This window comes from Antechinus flavipes, chromosome 2, assembly GCF_016432865.1.
Source record: "Antechinus flavipes isolate AdamAnt ecotype Samford, QLD, Australia chromosome 2, AdamAnt_v2, whole genome shotgun sequence".
Classification (NCBI taxonomy): domain Eukaryota; kingdom Metazoa; phylum Chordata; class Mammalia; order Dasyuromorphia; family Dasyuridae; genus Antechinus; species Antechinus flavipes.
In genome coordinates, this window is record NC_067399.1 from 475,836,639 (window position 1) to 475,855,362 (window position 18,724).

General features: G+C 35.6%; 1 protein-coding gene across 3 annotated transcripts in view; it reads right to left on the reverse strand.

Moving 5' to 3' along the window:
- DPY19L3 (dpy-19 like C-mannosyltransferase 3) overlaps window positions 1-18,724 on the reverse strand; it is a 112,045-nt gene that overhangs the window by 14,296 nt on the left and 79,025 nt on the right. For 2 of the 3 annotated variants that reach the window (XM_051979753.1, XM_051979751.1), the window contains exons 17-19: window positions 11,199-11,331; window positions 8,177-8,335; window positions 3,844-7,105 (exon numbers count right to left, since the gene is read on the reverse strand). In XM_051979753.1, coding sequence (XP_051835713.1) covers window positions 6,944-7,105; window positions 8,177-8,335; window positions 11,199-11,331 — 454 coding nt within the window. In that variant the 3' untranslated portion in view covers window positions 3,844-6,943. Of the gene's footprint in view, window positions 1-3,843; window positions 7,106-8,176; window positions 8,336-11,198; window positions 11,332-18,724 lie in introns of those variants that run through there. The other variant, XM_051979754.1, reaches the window with a different exon arrangement.

The window sequence follows — 18,724 nt, forward strand, 5'->3', positions numbered from 1 at the left end:
ACAAGGTATTAACTAAGTGGAATTGATGAGACAATGGCTATCTAGTTTAGCATGTTGCTTGATAGTTCTCTAAATTCAGTGTGATTGATTTAATCTTACAACAAATAATGGTTTCCTAGTGATACAACGATTGGTTTATACTCAGTGTGGAGCATATAAGCCAAGCTCTGGAAGCCAAGGAGAGAGATTCATTTCCACCTTCAGTCAGGTTCCTGGTGGCTCTCCTGGGGGACTGAGAGAGCTCAGATCCAGAGCTAGGTAAGACAAGCGGACTAGAGGCTGAAGCACAAGCCCTTGGGCTCAGATTCTTTCATCCCAATCCATCAGATTCTTTTCAGCCCACCACCTTGGTGGCAGGTTCTCCTCCTTAGTTTCTCCACTGAAACCAAGACTACAGAAGATCTCTAAGAAAGCTAGCCCAGACCCCAGGAAAACAGAAAGAATTTGAAGGAGACAATAAAGGATTTGGACTTTAGCACTTGGCTACTCTTGTGATTACTGAACTGAAAACAAGGCTGCCCCCAAGACCACCAGAAAACCCAATTAAGAACATTACATTTTGGTGTCCGAACGTTGGACAAGTGACCCCAGAAAACTGAACTAAGAACTTTACAAATGTCTGACAGTTCTCTCCCACTGCTCATTAGAAAATCTTGCAAACTCTTCTATGGGCAATAGGTGATTGCAGTGAATAGCCCTGACCCGGCCTACTTCATTCTCGGGGGCTATTTTGTAAATAGACACGTTTTTAAGTCTCTCAATAACTTTGTATTAATTAGCTTTCCAGCAATCAGTTAATCTGTGAGTCCCTCACAGAGTTTCACAATAGAACTTAGTCTCCATGCTGTACTCTGCCATCATAACTTGTACACACACACACACACACACACACACACACACACAGTATATATGGAAACTAGTCTCAGAGGAAAGGCACTAGAAGCTAGGGACACAGGAGTGGGGAGTAGATTTAAGCTGGGACTTGAAGAAAGCCAGGAAAACTTGAAAAGAGGTAAAGGAGAGGGAAGAGCATTGCAGGCATTAGGGACTGCCAGTGCTGAGGCATTCAATCTTTAGGATAATTAGATGGTGCAGTATTTGGAATGAAGGCTCTGTATTCAGGAAGCCTGAGCTAAAATACAACCTCAAACTAGTCACATGATCCTAGGCAAATACGGAATGTTTTCCTCAGTTTCCCCAATTGTAATGTAACTGTAGATTGCTGGGAGAATCAAATGAGATAAAATTTGAATTAGAACAGTGTCTGGCATGCAGTAGGAGTCATATAAATCTTTTTCTCCTCCAATCCCAATCAGATGAGGAACAGCAAGTAGATTGGGGGAATTAGATGCTATGGAGAGGTCATAGTATAAGAGAACTGGAAAGATGTCATGGAGTCAGGGTGTGTCTGGCTTGGGAGGCGGACAGAGCATCCTATATTTGATCCTGGAGGTCATATGGAACCGTGAGAGCTCACTGAATTGTGAGGTGACAGTCACACCCACATTTTAGGAAGAGCATTTTGGTGGCTGAGTAGATGAAGCGAGGAAACGTTAGGAGAGAGGTGAGGAGGGCCCCCCTGGGGCAAACAGTAAGAAGGGCACATATGTGAGAAGTGAAGGTAAAAACAAGATTTGACAACAGATGGATTGTGTGGCGAGTGTGAATAAGGAATAGCGTGCGACTACAATTGTGACTGAATGGATGGTGATACCCTCAATAGTGATAAGAAAACTGGGAATGAAAAGTAGAGTCTTCAGATTCTTCCTCCATAAGCAATTAAGGATGGAGTAGAATAATCTATTTTAAAATGTAACTCTAATGGAAAGGGAGGTTAGCACGCAGTGTTGTCAGAAGCAAGCAAGAACTCAATGAATTCTAAAAGGTGGAAGGAGTAAGGAAAAAAACAATATAAGAAGGAAAGTTTGTTAATTATTGACTAGATGTTCCAGAGAGCATAGGGGGAACAGGTTAGCAGTGGAACATTAGTAGCCTAGGAATAAAAGCAAATGAATAGGTAGTTGGTAATAGGGAATGGGAATTGAATGCTGGCAACTGAGATTTCAGGATCACTGGGATGGGAAAACTCTGAGATACCACTACACACTTGTCAGATTGGCTAAGAGGACAGGAAAAAATAATGATTAATGTTGGAGGGGATGCGGGAAAACTGGGACACTGATGCATTGTTGGTGGAGTTGTGAACGAATCCAACCATTCTGGAGAGCAATCTGGAATTATGCCCCAAAAGTTATCCAACTGTGCATACCCTTTGATCCAGCAGTGCTACTACTGGGCTTATATCCCAAAGAGATACTAAAGAAGGGAAAGGGACCTGTATGTGTCAAAATGTTTATAGCAGCCCTGTTTGTAGTGGCTAGAAGCTGGAAAATGAATGGATGCCCAAATTGGAGAATGGCTGGGTAAATTGTGGTATATGAATGTTATGGAATATTATTGTTCTGTAAGGAATGACCAACAGGATGAATACAGAGAGGCTTGGAGAGACCTACATGGACTGATGCTAAGTGAGATGAGCAGAACCAGGAGATCATTATACACTTCGACAACGATATTGTATGAGGATGTATTCTGATGGAAGTGGATTTCTTTGACAAAAAGACCTAAATGAGTTTCAATTGATAAATGATGGGCAGAAGCAGCTACACCCAAAGAAAGAACACTGGGAAATGATTGTAAACTATTTGCATTTTTGTTTTTCTTCCCAGGTTATTTTTACCTTCTGAATCCAATTCTCCCTGTGCAACAAGAGAACTGTTCGGTTCTGCAAACATATATTGTATCTAGGATATACTGCAACATATTTAACATATATAGGACTGCTTGCCATTTAGGGGAGGGGGTAAAGGGAGGGAGGGGAAAAATCGGAACAGAAGCGAGTGCAAGGGATAATGTTGTAAAAAAATTACCCTGGCATGGATTCTGTCAATATAAAATTATTATTAAATAAAATAAAATAAAGAGAAAAAAAAGAAGTGGGAAGACACTAAACCATTAAAGAAAAAGCCAGGCAAATTATTAGTGATTGGAGAGGTCCTCTGAAGGATGTAGGTGATTTAGATCAACAGTCAAACTCAAATAGAAACATGAGCCACTAAACTGAAAATAAGGTTCCCTGTAAACATAATATTATAATTATTCGATAGAATTTTTGTTAATTATTTCCCAGTTATATTTTCAATCTGGTTTGAGTTGAAATCCACACACAACACAGGCTATGTATTTAACACTTTTGATTTAGACTTTTCAAAATCTTCCATGAGGTCTAACCTCATAGAAAGCTGTGATTTGGATTGATAAAGAGCAAGTGTGCAGAGAGATTGGAGACAAATGGCCAAGATCCAGGTAATCTCTTTTCTTCCACATGGTTCTAAGTCTGTAATTATTTGCTTGCTCTCTTTGGATATGTTAGTTAAATGTTCAACCCAAATGAGATAGTCAACACTGAACAAAATACTCCTTATGTAGTCTGACAAGGACAGAAGGACCTAATTCTGGACAACATACTTCAGTTAAGATAGGCTAAGATCACAGAAGCTTAAGTTGGCACAGAATTTATTATGCCACCATTAAGTTGCAAAAACTGGATTTCCCCTGAAAGAACTGAACTCCTTGAAGGCAAGTACAGTCATTTTTATCTGGATAATGTCACTAAAACAAACAACTACAAATTGAAGATTCAACCCTAGCTAGCAGGGATATTAATAGCATGAATAAAACCAAAAATATAAGTTAAAAAATTGATAAAGTGATCACTTCTCTCTAGCACAGGCTTATAGGTAGATTCCTTAGGCTTTGACCTTGAGAGAAATAAAAACCACATTTCATGTGTGATTTAAAAGACCTTTAATTTTAATATACAATCTTCACATGGTTCAGTATAACAAATTATAAAACAGTTTTCTATAAGATCTCACCCATAGGATGTTAAATCAGAAAGCCAATTATCACAGGAAAGTTAACAGGCTCCCCTCACAACAAAAAGTCTCCCTCTATGACCTGATAAATACTAATAATCCAGGTCTAATGGCTGTACTGAAAAAAGAATATCATAGAACGCATTTGTCAGAACTGATGATTTGGGAGTATCAAAACTTTATTCCATTAACTGTAAGGTTGAGACTAACCCCAAAATGGAATCTTTCCAAAATTAAGGTAAATTTTTTACCATAAATTACCTGAAATTTTTGTGTCTGATACTAGTTAGAATTTTGTTTTCTTTAGAAAAAGGAATAAAATAAAAATAAAACCCAAATTTCATGGGAAAATAATTGTGTCTTTTAAATTGTTTAGAACAATATTATGAATTAGCTCATATTTCTGATCATCTCTAGTTTTATATGACTACCATTCTAGTCCTGATAAAAAGACCTTAAATATACTCCAGTCCTTTAAAGAAAAGGACAATAAAAAACTATGATGAGCATTAGTTAATTAAGTTCTTTTGGCTACTAACTTTGGAGAGCCATCTTTTGGTGCACCAAGACCCACTGATCTGAAGATATTACTAGATTTTGAGACACTCTCCAAGTACTAATTGCTTCTTATATGATGTCTAGTAAGGTAAAAGTTAGAAAGACCAGAGACTCAGGGAACTGTAGCAGCTGGCTCCAGGGTGGTGTCCACGCTATTGATACAAATCTCAAGTCATGAGTTTCCTTGTTCTTTCCACTAGTCCAAGTTCCCTTCCTGAACATGCTACAGAGAGATTATAAAAGGGGCTCAACTCGAGCTCTGAAAATGTCCAAGTGATATCTGGGAGATCTATCTTTTAGGAAATTAAAAAATTCTACTGTACACGGTTCACAGTGTCTTGGAAAGAATAAGAATGTGTGGGCTCTGTCTGGCACATTTTTTTTTTCTTCTGGCACTTTATATTTTCCATGAAAATATTTCATCAACATGGAATGATTTGGCAACACTGTTACTGTTATATAAACTTAATAAAAAAGCATCTTGTGCCACTTATGTGACAATGAATAGCAGCAAAATGTCCATATAATTTTTCAGATGGTAAATCAACAAGCAAATTCTTAAAAGGAATAGATGAATACTTGTGGGATGTTCCAGGTTTTGTTCAAATATATGAAAAGAGGGCTGATGATTTAAAAATTGAACCCCACAATCTAACACAGTACCTTACATGTGCTTGATTTTCAATTATTGTAAGGCACTCAATGAAGAACTTACTGACCCATGCTGTCAGCTACAACAGGCATGCATCATTACTGGCTTAATTAAAGTTTTAATGCTGATTAAAATGTTTTATTATTGTATTATGTTAAACTGCAGTGGACTCCAACCTCATTAAGGGATATAGGAAAGAAGATTCAGGAGCTTTGAATGCACAATTTAATAGCCCAGCTACTGTCAAGTTTTGATTTAAATAAGTTTTGATAAAAGCTCACTATCCTTTTGTGTTCAACATGAAAGTGCAGAAAGATTCTAAATGCTGCTTAATGAATATTTACTGAATATAAAATTATTTGAACATGTGACATATCCATCTCAATCCCTTTGGTAATGTACCTTAGAACAACTACAAGGGGAAGGCATTTAAATCATTTGGCATTGGTGCATAGAGGACTGGTGAAAGTTAATCTCATCAGCCATCTTGATTTAATTAAATGTACAATATGTTTTTAGCAGCATCTTTTTAAATACTTTCATTAGAAATTAATTCTAACAGCAATCATTAGAAATTTCTTGAGCAGATATACATACTGCCAAAGGATGCTTACAAGTATTTCCGTACTGGGGTAGACTTAGAGGCACTTAATTACCTTTCAAAAAGGAAAAAAAAATAAAAGATAGAAGGTACCTCATTAAAGTTGGAGCTGACATAAGTCACACTTGGTATGAAAATGCAGTTTACTTAAAAATACCATAATAGTGACATAGTTAAGACAACATTTAAAAAGCAGATAGATACTAAGCTGTAAAAATACAAAAGCTAAAACCAGAACACAGGTTACTAAAGTTAGGAAACCTGGCAATTTTAAAACAAGTATAAAATGAAATAAAATAATATCAATGAAAGGAAAAAGATTAAAATAGTATAAATGTGCCTTAAAACAAAAACACCAAATAGTAATAAAACAAATACTAGTTGAATATCCTATTATGAAACAAAATAAGTCTTCCTACACACTTTCTGCCATTCCTAAGAACCCAAGATGCTTAACTGTAATACTCTTCTGTGCCTATTACTTTAAAAATTGTTTCAAATAAAAGATATCATGTTTTATTGAAGTGCTTACTGAAACACATATCAATGAAAAAGTATCAAATAAATACACAGAGCCATTGTAATTTTTGAATGTGAAGAGCATGGAAACTTGAAATGTCTGTAAAGTTTACCCCAAAATAGGATAACAGTAAACTTTGTTTTTAACTGCCACACCATCATTAGTGTATATATATATAATACTTCAATAGCATGAAATGATTAACTTGAAAGGATATTATTCACTAATTCTGTTACAAAGTCACTTGATTCAGTTCAATAAAATTCAAAATAAGTTTAAAAATATTTCCAATCCTAAGCAGATTCAGTATTCCCACCTGATTGGAAACAGCACAAACAACAAAGTTTCAGTCACTGTTAGAAACACGATGAACACCAGTGGATAAAGTTAAAAGAAAAAGAAAAAGACAGTTTATGTAAAATACCTTCAAAAATATCAACACACATGTAAACTTCTAGAGTACTTATTAACCTCACAGCATTAGACTACAGGTGAAATTCATTTACCAGGTACTCGTTTGTTGCTACAGAATGGGGCTACTCAAAATGGTGTGAAAAAGCTGCATGAGTCTCGTGAAGTCTCAAACCTGACTCATGAATAGGAATTTCATCATATTAGGCATTATTAGAATGAAATTTCACCTGGATCAGAATAAAGAATTACCAAAAGTTGTATTATTTGTGCCTAGACAGCTTGTAAACATGGAATGTTTTATTCTGAAACACTCTGGTAAAGTGTGCAGAGTATGAAGGCAAGTTTCTTTTGATTTCTTCACAGAAGCGAGGGTGCTTGGCAGGCTTTAAATCAGGATCATTCTCTCCTGGGCCATCCATTATCTAAGACCAAGATGAAAAATCATGTAAACTTAGAAAATATGCATATTCACGAGTGGCTATCAGGATATGTATGAGGAACAACTCAATTGAAAATGTTCTAATTCTAATTTTAGAGCTGGAAGATCATTAGAGATCATCCACCTCTCCCTCATTTTACATGTGGGAAAATTAAGGCTTAGACCTGTTAAAGGGACTTGCTAAGGTCACACTATCTGTAATAGAGGCAGGAATGTAACATAAGCCCAGATCACCTGATTCTTTTTCCAGTTCTTTCACTTGTACCATATTGTTTTTTCAAGAAAATAAGATTCCTCTCTTTAGCCCAATAAATATGTAAAGATGGCCATGATACATGATATGACTTATCAGAAAGAAAAAGCTACATTAAAAAAAGTAAATACTGATACAGCAATACAATCTGTTAAGTCCAGAGGTCTTTGGGTCATGGTTTACCAAGAACATCAATAAAGATTATTTCAGGTCATCTTAGCTCTGAGAAAAAGTATGAGTCTCAACTCCATTTCTTCCTTCATGACTCATTCATGCCATTCAACAAATATTTATGTAGTGCTTACCATATGCATGTCATGTGACTGTCTTTTACATCTAACCCCTATGATCTACTATCCCTCAGAAACAATAAATAATATGAGAAAGAAAGAAAGCTGGATAATTTTTCTTGTCTCTTATAGGACTCAAATCCTAAAAGGTAAGGAATGCCCTTCTTCTGATTATTTTTTCCAGGCCTAGCAGAGCACCAGCCACCCTTTCCTTGGAATTGGCCAGGAAGAGTCACTTTGCTGTTTCATAACTATAGACCAGAAAGTCATTTTTACCAAAATGTGGTATTAGTCACAAGAACTGAAAATACCTTAATAGGGCACTTCCATTGCCAGTCCTAGGAAAACAAATCAGTATGCATGTCCTAGTAATCAGTGGAACCTTACTAACTTACTTACATACATATGTAAAAATTAGTAACTAACCTGAAATCCTAAAAAGCCCATTGATTATTGTGACCTCTTATCCTCTCAAAGAATACTCTATGAAAAGAATGACTACTGTGCTTACATGTCCATTAGCTATGTCAAGTAAGTCTCGGAGACGGCAGCCTCTGCTATGCCTTCTTTCATAGCAAATGCTGTCTTCCAAGATGATGTAGTCTGTGCCAAAGGACTTCAGGAGGGAATAAACTTCCTCAGGAGATCTCTTTGCATATATCTGATAAACCTATCAAAATGAAAAGAAAATGGTGTAAGAATATAGTTATCAAATCAGTAGAAAAAAGTCATTTTTTTTAAGAATAATGCTAAAGAAAAGGAGGGAATTCTTAGTGATATACCTGTAACATATAACTATTCAAAAATGTAGTAAAAAGTTTCAATTAAATGCAATTCAATATTTATTAAATGCCTACTAAGTGTCCAGCAATATGATAGATGAATGAAACACAAAAACAAATTAGTTCCTGCCTTCAAAGAGCTTACTGTTAAGAGAAAACAACACTTATAAGTAAATATAAAACAAATGCAAAGTAATTTCAGAGGCCAGGAAGCACTGAGAATTGGAAGAATCAAGGAAGGTTCCCTATAGAAAGTATTCACTCCTATTCCCAAGGAAGAGATGATCTCTCTCTCTCTCTCTGTCTCTCTCATGTAAGGCCCATTCTTCTATCTTTACTTTTGATTTAATCTCTTCTTTCACATAAGCAGTTTAATAAATCAATAATTCTTTCTCTTGTTCATTTTCAAACTTTTCTATTTATTGATTTTCCCTGTCAACTAAAACACATGCAGATATACTCCATACTTCTAAAACCTTTCCTTGACCTTCATATCCTCACAATCTATTACATCTTCAATATAGCCCTTTCACTGCAAAGTTCTTAGAGGAAAAAAGTCTTGATATGTTCCCTCTATTTACTATACAATCTATACTAACTATACTATACTAACTTCTCAATCTTTTGTAGTCTATTTTTCCAACTTTACCTCCCTGGCTGATATTGTTTTCTCTTAATGGCCTTTTCTCAGCCCTTACTCTCTTTGCCCTCTCTAGGCAGCCTGTCATGCTGCTACACAGCTCTGCCTCTTGGATACTTTCCTCTCTTCATCAGTGACACTGCTTTCTCTCAGTTCTTCCCTATCTGTCGTGGATAACTGCTGACTCATTCTCAATTTCCTTTGATGGATTATTACTCCTCTCCTGTGCTCTTGGCACAGGTGTTCCTTGGAGCTCAGTCTTAGGCTCTTCTGCTGCTTTCTACATACTGTCTCTCAGAGATCTCATCAGTTCCTATGACTTTATGGATTATCTACAAGACAAATCTATACAGCTCAGGTTTGAATTTCTCTCCTGAATTCTAGTTGCAGAGTCCCATCTGCATGCTAGATATTTTCTTCCAAATGTTCCATGACATTTCAAACACAGCATATCTTTTTTCTCCTAAATTACCTCTCCTCTATACTTCCCAAATTCTCTTTGGGTATCACTATATATTCAGCTTTGTAAATCAAAAGTAGGGAACTCCTTCCTCTTTCTCACACTCTTTTGTAATCAATTGCAAAGCCATTTCAAATCTACCTCTCCACCTCTCATGGCTATCCCTTTCTCTCTACTCATAGAACCATCACCTGTAATATTCTCTCTAAAATGTAATATTCTCTGTTGAGGTTTTCTTGGGGTCTCTAGAAGCAGCCTCCATTTCAGTTCAGTAATCACTACATGAGTAGCCAGAGGTTAAATTCCAAATCCTTTATTGTCTCTTTCAAAGTCTTGTCTCCTTTCCTGGGGCCCGGTTAGCTTTCTTAGAGGCTTATCTCTCTCCTTGGTTCCGAGAGCTTGAGCTCTTGCCACCAGTCCTTTGTCTTTTCTGCCTCTTCCAGCTTCTTGAGGTCCTCTTGAATGTGTCTTGATTTCTGTGGGGGAGGCAGGAGGACCTCCACCACGGTCTCTGTCTTCCAGTTCTGATTCTGGCTGAGTTTGTCCGAGCTTATATGGTTTCTTATCAAAGGTGTGTAAATCTTGTAGAACTATAGTAAGTACTAAGTTCATGTACTGAACTAGAGAACTGTTAAGCACCATGCTAAATAACCATTGTCTCTATCAATTCCACTGACTTAGCACCTTGTTTCAAGTTCTGGCCCATAACAAACACCTTAATTCAAACTCTCATCACCTTATATGGACCAGAAAAGCATTCTAGTTGGTCTTCGCCTTTTCTAATCCAGTTTGTGCACAGCTGCTAAAATAATCTTAATGCACAGTCTTGACCATATCACATACCCAGCTCTCAAACACCTTTAGTGGCTTCTAACTGACTACAAAATACAAATTCTTAAGTCTACTAAGTCTACTAGTAGTAGTATAAGTCTACTAACTTATCTTAATACCAAACTTTCAGCAAGCACCAACAGTGAGAAGAGCCATTTATCCAAACATATGCTAATAGAGTCATTGTCTCACATTGACTAGGTAATTAGCCTTAAGTGCTTGTTTGTTTGATTCAAACATACCTTTTTAGAGTTTCAACCTTCTACATACTCTTATTTAAAACTATTCCCAGTCATCAATTCTTTGTTCCAGTGAAATTGATTTAACTTGCTCTATAACCTATAGTCCTGCTTTTACCTATATACACTGGCACAAATCACACTACTCAAATCTTGAATTATCTATTGCCTCATTTTTACTTCTTAGAATCCTCATCTTCTTTTGAAGAAGCTGCCTTCTCAGTCAAGTTTTCTTTGATTTCTCTTCTCTCCCCTTTTCAATATTCCTTGTTTCATACTTAGCTACATTTGTATAAATGCTGTATCCTTCCAATAGAATATAAGCTCTTTGGGGGCAGACTACTTTGTTTATGTCTTTTTATCCCTAACACAGTACATTACATATACAATATGACTAATCAGTGTTTACTGAAATAAAATTAATACAAGAATTTTAAAGGATGAATCCTCTGGATTAGTTTTTCTCCTCATTTTTAGCTCCTCTAAACTCCACATTATAGACATCCTGAATGAGATTCCATTTAACACCAAACATAAGAAAAAACAGAACAACCCTGGCAGGCCAGTTAGAGGACACTAACCTCTTTTGTTCTTTCTCTCAGTCCTTTATCTTCATAGTGTGGGTGATTGGTTAAGGTCCTTCCTGTGCACAGTTTGACTCCAGCTAACAACTGCATGCTTCCAGCAAATACAGCTTTCCTGGGAGTGTTTGATCTAAAAATGGTTTCCAAATTTGGGGGAAATTTTAAGTGTTAATTTAAGGAAAGACAATTTTAAAAATTCTTTCACCATTCTTCTGAATTCATTCAATAATGTTAACACATTTAAAATTAGGTAAGCCAAGACACAGTCTCACTATAGTGATTTCTGGTTGGAAGTTTACCAGAACAAACTACCAGGAAGTATCAAACTTAGGAATGTGTTCTGAGCTGCAAAAGACCTTAGAGATTTCCTAGTCCCATCCTTTCATTTTACAGATGAACACATTGATCCCAAAGACTAAATAGACAAACCATACAAGTAACAGCAGAGGTGGGATCCAAACCAGGGCTTCTGATCCCAAATCCAGAGGCCAGGCATTCCATGTTTTAACAAGTTATGAAGCATAACAAATTGTTTTTATAACATAGGCCCTGGTCTGGCACCAGACCAACCAAAGGGAATTCAAGAGAGATTCACTATTCCTTTGAATTGGGCTTCAGTGAAAAGATCCCTAGGGTAACACAGAATGCGATCTGTTGCTGAGAACAAATCTGTGTCCTGGAATGATGTCCAACATCAAGAGCAGATTCCCAGGGCTTTCACTGGTCTGAGGGCAAAATGATCATCAACATTTTGCTTGAAGTGCCTTTAATGACAGAATCTATAAAAACCACAGGAAGGAATAACCAACCCATCAGCAGAGATTGTATTATCATGATCAACGCCCCCCCCCAAAGAAATCCTCTTTGTCTTCTTTTCTATCTATTCCTAAGACATTTATTAGATACCGATTATCTCGAGATATTTGTTATGCTATGTGTTAGAAATAGTTTTTTTTTTTTTTAAAAGGCATAGTTCTCACTCTCAAAGAGCTAACATTCTAATGAGGAGCAGAAAAAGGAAATGTCTACATCTAACCTAAATTATTTTTATGGAAAACCTCACAAAAACTAAAACAGATAAACCACATATAAAATATATCATGTCCTCTTGGTTTAATTGAGGAATGACTAACCAAGTTGTAGTATATGGTTATGATGAAATACTAATGTACTATAAGAAATGATGACCTCATTGATTTTATAAAACCATGGGCAGATCTGCAAGAAATAATGATAAGCAAAACCAAGAGAACATGGTATATAGTAATAGCAAAATTGTTTTAAGATCACTTTTGAATAACTAAGCAATTCTTACTAGTATAAATACTGAAGTTAATAAAAAAGAACACATGAAGGAAGATCCAATTTGCAACCACAGAAAGAACTGTCAATAGGAGTAAATATAGAATGATTTTACACATATATAAATATTTGTGTTTAATGGTAGCTATCTATAGGAGCAGGGTGGGGGAGGGAAGAAAAAAAGAGGAAAAAAAGAAAGTTACATAACTTCATTATATATTTTAAAAATAGCACATTGTACATAACAGATTTGCAGTTTCATGTACAATCATATTTTTTAGCCTAGTTTGTTATAGTAATGCTTGTTTTGTTCGTAAATTAAAAATAAAATTTTAAAAATATCTATACACATGGTAAAGAATATACTAGGGCAAAGGAGAAATGAAGACAGAGAACTTTAAAGAAATTTGAGAAGAAAACATTTTCATTTGGAAGGAGGGCTCAGTATATGTTTCATAGAGGAAGCAATCAAGCCTTGTCTGTCTCTGTCTCTGTCTCTCTCTGTCTCTCTCTGTCTCTCTCTCAAAGGCACTCTCAATGATGGAAAAGGAAAATTAAAAAAAAAAAGGAAAGAAAGGACATACGCAAAAGCTACACTTTTCTTTTTATGGGGGACATGTCTTTCCAATGCTGCCTGGGTAAAAATGTAACTATGTGCTTCTTGGAAGATGTAAGATACATTGAAAACCTTTTTCTTTTCCTTTTTGAAGCCAGAGCAAAAATAATGTTAGAATCAAATCTACAACAATGGCTTCTCTGTCAAAGTATTTAACATTTGTAAAATGGGGAAAATAATGACACCAAGCTCACCAGATTGCTTTGAGGTAGGTGGTATAGTGAATAACAGCACAGAGCCTGGACCCAGGAAAACCTGAATTCAAATTGGACCTCAGATCCTCCCTAGCTGAGTGACTCTGGGGAAATGGCTGAACCTCACTACCTCTCAATTTGTTCATCTGTAAAATGGTAAATGCTGAAGGCTATGGGAGAATAGGGGCGTAGTGGCAGCAATCAGCTTCAGAAGATAAACAATAAATATGTCTCTCTACCTGAAAAAGACTTAAAGTTTGCTTGTCCAAGTGGGTATCCAAAAGATTATATAGCTTGGGAACTACTGTGAAGTAGTGCAATTTTTAAAATATATATTCTTGCTGTTTCTTGAAGAAATTGAACACAAATAAATGAAGTTCAAGTTAATGAACAAATTGTTCTCATATAATAGTTACATTTGAACAAATTTGAGTTTTGAAAACAAGCATTACAACAGAATTAATTATACAAAGAATTCACTTAATAAATATGTTATTGAGCAGAATTCATAAGAGGAAGTTCTGATCTTAAGTTTTAGGAGATTTAGTACCCAAATACACTAATTTCTAACATAAACAGGAGATTCAGTACCCAAATACTCTAATTTCTAAGATAAATTATATCACAGTCATCTCTCACAAAGACTTTCTTATTAAAAAGGTAGGGAAATATATGCAGAAAAGACAACATGGTTGATTTAGAGTCTCAAAAGACAGAGCATACTCCTTTACTAAAAAGATAAGGAAATTAAGGCCCAAAGAAGTTAACAACTTGGCCAAGTTTACAGGGAAGTCTCTTACCATTAAACCACACTGACTCCATATTCCAGCTTCCTTGTCAATGATGACTATATTGAACAGGAAGAACACCATCATGCAGCACAAGAAGGAGAGAACTATTTCCAAATAACATTACTTTGGCAAACTTCTTAAAGGTCACTTTTTTTTTTAAATGAAAGAAAAGGGAAAAAGATATTCTTCACATCTTTGGCTAGGGAGAGAATTCTTAGCCAAATAAAAGGACAAAAGTAATCATGAAAGACAAAAGAGACAATTTCAAGCATGAAAAATTCAGAGAAACATAAAAAGATTTATATGAACTGTTATGGAATAAAATAAGCAGAATAAAGAATATCAATATACATAATGATAATTTTTTTTAAAAAAGAAAACACACCAAAATGTAGCCAGCTTCCAAATAACTACAATAACTAGTCTTGTTTCCAGAGAATAGTTAGTGAAACATATCTCAGTCTTCATAGCAGTCAGTCAACAAGCACTTATTAAGCATTTACCATGTCCAAGTGTGGAGGTAACCTGTGAATTTGGAGTAAACATCTTCTCTCCAGAAAAAAAGTAACTTTAGAAGTCAAAGAAACAAAGCTACAAAGTGGTGTATAGAGACAGATTCTCAGTATGTATTTTATTCAATAACAGTATGAGTCTTAGTGATTTCTATCTTGAAGGAAGCCTCCACTATCTTAAGAGATATTCTGCCCTATCAGAATATTCTGATGAGATTAACTATAGAGAAAACCTCTTTCTAATGGTTAACAACTTTTCCTCAAAATCACCTGATATTCTATCCCTATGACTCAATATCCCAAATAAGAAAAGTGACTGAATAGTTACATATGTTCCTTTTGTCATGTGTAACATCAACCCTCAAGCTATATATATCTCCCTTGTTCATGGAGTTTCTATCTACCTTGCAATTGCCCAATGATGCTTAAACTTTTTAATCTCCTAATTTTGCCTTTTTGCCTTTTTTTTTTTATTAACTGCCAGTCAAAGGACTAACCTTTAGAAGAACTGCTCTATGATGGGATCCTCATCTGAGACAGGGCAGAAAGCCAAGGCAGTGAAAAAAGGCAGGAACTTGCCTGAATTCTCCCCACTACCCTTCTGAATATCTTTAAATGACATTAAGTAATTCCTGGAGCAGCACAATCTACAAAAAGATGGGATGAAATAATTTTCTAGCTAAAGACAACTTAGAAAGTCAGCAGGAAAGTGGGGGAGAGTGGAGCATTGTTCAGCCCAGGCCATGCTAGCATAGAACCACTCCCAGCAAACCTTGGGGAGAAAATGAATTAGCAGTGGCAGCAGTTGCTTCTGGAGTTCTCAGCTCACATACAGTAAGGGAGTTGAACAACTGGTCAGAAGGAGATTACAGGAGGCTTTTTGTTAGCACTGACGCAGATCTGTGTGGCTTTGCCCATACTTGGATCCAGGCTTGAGTCCTAGATGGCAGTCTCAGCATGATGAGGAGAGCTTGTGAACACAGTGGAGCAGTTTCATGAAAACAAAGAGTGCTTGTGGTCACTCATAAACCATAGCATAGTCCAGGAGAATAGTAAACGCTTCTCCTTAGATTGTACCATTTTGGAACAATTGAAAACTTCAGGTCTCTAGAAGTATCTCTGAAAGTAGCTGCATAAAAACCTTGAAGCTTGGGACAGTTCAGATTACATCCTGGAAAGAGAGTCCTATCTTAACAAAGAATTAAAAATAAGTAATGGGTTGGGAAAATGAGCAAACAAAAGGAAAAAAACTGACTACTGAAAGTTACTATAGTGTCAAGGAAGATCAAAACACAAAAGAAGATAATAATGTCAAAGTTCTTATATCCAAAACCTTCAAGAAAAATAGGAATTGGAAGGGCTCAAAAAAGATTTTGAAAACCAAGTAAGAGAGATTAAGGAAAAATTGGGAAGAGAAATAAGATTAATGCAAGAAAATCGGTGAACATGAGTCAATAGCTTGGTAAAGGAGACACACAAAAAATTGAAGCAAATAATGCCTTAAAAACCAGACTAGGCCAAATGATAAAAAGAAATACAAAAAGCTGATGAGGAGAAGAATGCCTTAAAAAGTAGAAGGGGCCAAATAGAAAAAGAGGCATAAAAGCTCACTGAAGAAAATAATTCCTTAAAAATTAAAGTTGAACAGATGGAAGTTAATGACTTTATGAAAGAATCAAAAAACAACCAAACAAAGCCAAATGAATGAAAAAAAAAAGACAATGTAGACTATCTTATTGGAAAATAACTGGCCTGGAAAACAGACCCAGAAGAAATAATTTTAAAATTACTGGACTACCTGAAAGTCATGATTAAAAAAAAAGAGCCTAGACATCATCTTTCAAGAAATTATCAAAAACAACTGCACCAATATTCTAGAACCAGAGGGTCAAAAAGAAATTGGGATAATCCCCTGATTACTTCTTGAGAGAGAGCCCCAAAATGAAAACTCCCTGGAATATTATAGCCAAATTCCAGAGCTCCCAGCCAGAAAGAAACAATTCAAGTATCATGAAGAATATATCATAAAGAAGTCATGAAGATTTAGCAGATTATACATAAAAGATATAGCTTGGAATATGATATTCTGGAAGGCAAAAGTATTAGAATTACAACCAAGAATCACCTACCCAGCAAAACTTAGTGTAATCCTTCAGGGGAAAATGGGTGGGTATTCAATGAAGTAGAGAACTTTCAAGCATTCTTGATGAAGAACTGAATAGAAATTTTGACTTTCTAACACAAAACTGAAGAGAAGCATAAAAAGGTAAACAGGAAAGAGAAATCACAAAGGACTTAAATAAGGTTAAACTGTTTACATTCCTCCATGTGAAGATGATACTTGTAACTCATAAAAATGTTTTCACTATTAGGGAAATTAGAGACAGAGGTCATAGGTCTGGGTTGAATATGAAAGAATGCTACCTAAAAATAAAATTAAGGGATAAAAGAGGAATATCCTAGAAGAAAGGGAAAGGAAATGATGGAATGGAATAAATTATCTTAAATAAAAGAGGCAAAAAAAAACCCTTTTACACTAGAGAGGAAGAAGAGAGAGATGAGAGGAAGTGAGTGAACTATCAGAATTAGCTCTTAACAGAATTAGCTCAAAGAGGGAATAACATACATACTCAATTGGAAATAGAAATCTATCTTACCCTACAGAAAAGGAAGGGAAGGGGATAAATAAAGGGGTAGAATAGAGTGATGATAGAAGGGAGAGCATACTGGTGGAGGGGACAGTCAGAAGCAAAACTATTGAGGAAAAAGAAGGTGAAAGGAGAGGGAGAATAGAATAAGTATGGAGAAATAGGATGGAAGAGAAAAGCAACAATAGCTGGGAAAAAATTTTGAAGCAAATTTCTCTGTTAAAAGTCTCATTTATCAAAATATAGAGAATTGAATCAAATTTATAAAAATAAAATCCATTTCCCAAATGATCAAAAAGTTTTCAGATGAAGTAATCAAAGGTATCTATAGTCATATGAAAAACTGTTTTAATTCACTTTTAAATGTAGAAATGTAAATTAGAGCAATTCTGAGATATTATTTCATACTTATTAGATTGGTTAATAGGACAGAAAAGGAAAATTACAAATGCTGGAGGGAGTGTGAGAAAACTGAGATAATCAATGCGCTGTTGCTGAAGTTGTGAACTGATTCATTCATTCTTTAGAACAATTTGGAACCATGTGCAAAAGGCTAAAAAATCATGTGTACCCTTTGCTGTAGCAATATTTTTGCTAGATCTCTCTCCCAAATGAGATAAAAAAGCAAAAATGAAAAGGACCTATATGTACAAAAATATTTATAGCAGCTTTTTTCTGGTGGCAAAGAATTGGAAACTGAGGGGATGCTCCTCAGTTGAGGAATGGCTGAATACACTGTGGTATGTGTTTATGATGGAATACTGTTGAATGATAAAAAATGATTTAAAAAATCCAGTTTTAGGTAATTTATTAGCTGTGTGATCCTGGCAAAGTCATTTAACCTCTGTTCATCTAAGCAGCCTCATCCATAAAATGGAGAAAATAATAGCACCTACTTATAAATGTTTAATGACTGATTGATCAACCTCCTACCTATAAATGTTTAATGACGACTGATCAACATCCCCGAGTCGTTATGAAGTTATGAGAAAAAAATTTGTAAACCCTTTTGCAATCCTTAAAGTGTTATCTAAATGCTAGCTATCATCTCAAGGAACTCACATTCTAACAGAAAGACCATCTATAAATAACTGCATACATACAATAGATATCTGGCATAAGTCAGGAGTTTCCACATATGGTTTCCACAGACAGACTTCAGGTCCTCCAAGAACGTGGATGGGGAAAAAGATCATCTTTTTTTCTAATAACCTTTAACTAAAATTTAGCATTTCTCTGAATTATTTAAAAACAATTCTATAAGCATTATTGGATTTAGAAAAGGAAATATAAATATGTGGGGGAAAAAAGAGTAGGAACCCCTGATATAAATGGAAGATGATATCAGACTAAAGGGACTAAAGTAAGGGGGAGTATAAAAAGAGGGACTTGGAAGAGCTGTACCTCCTGCAGAAGGTAAACAAGTAAAGTAAAGGTAAGAGATAACTGGTGTGAATTCT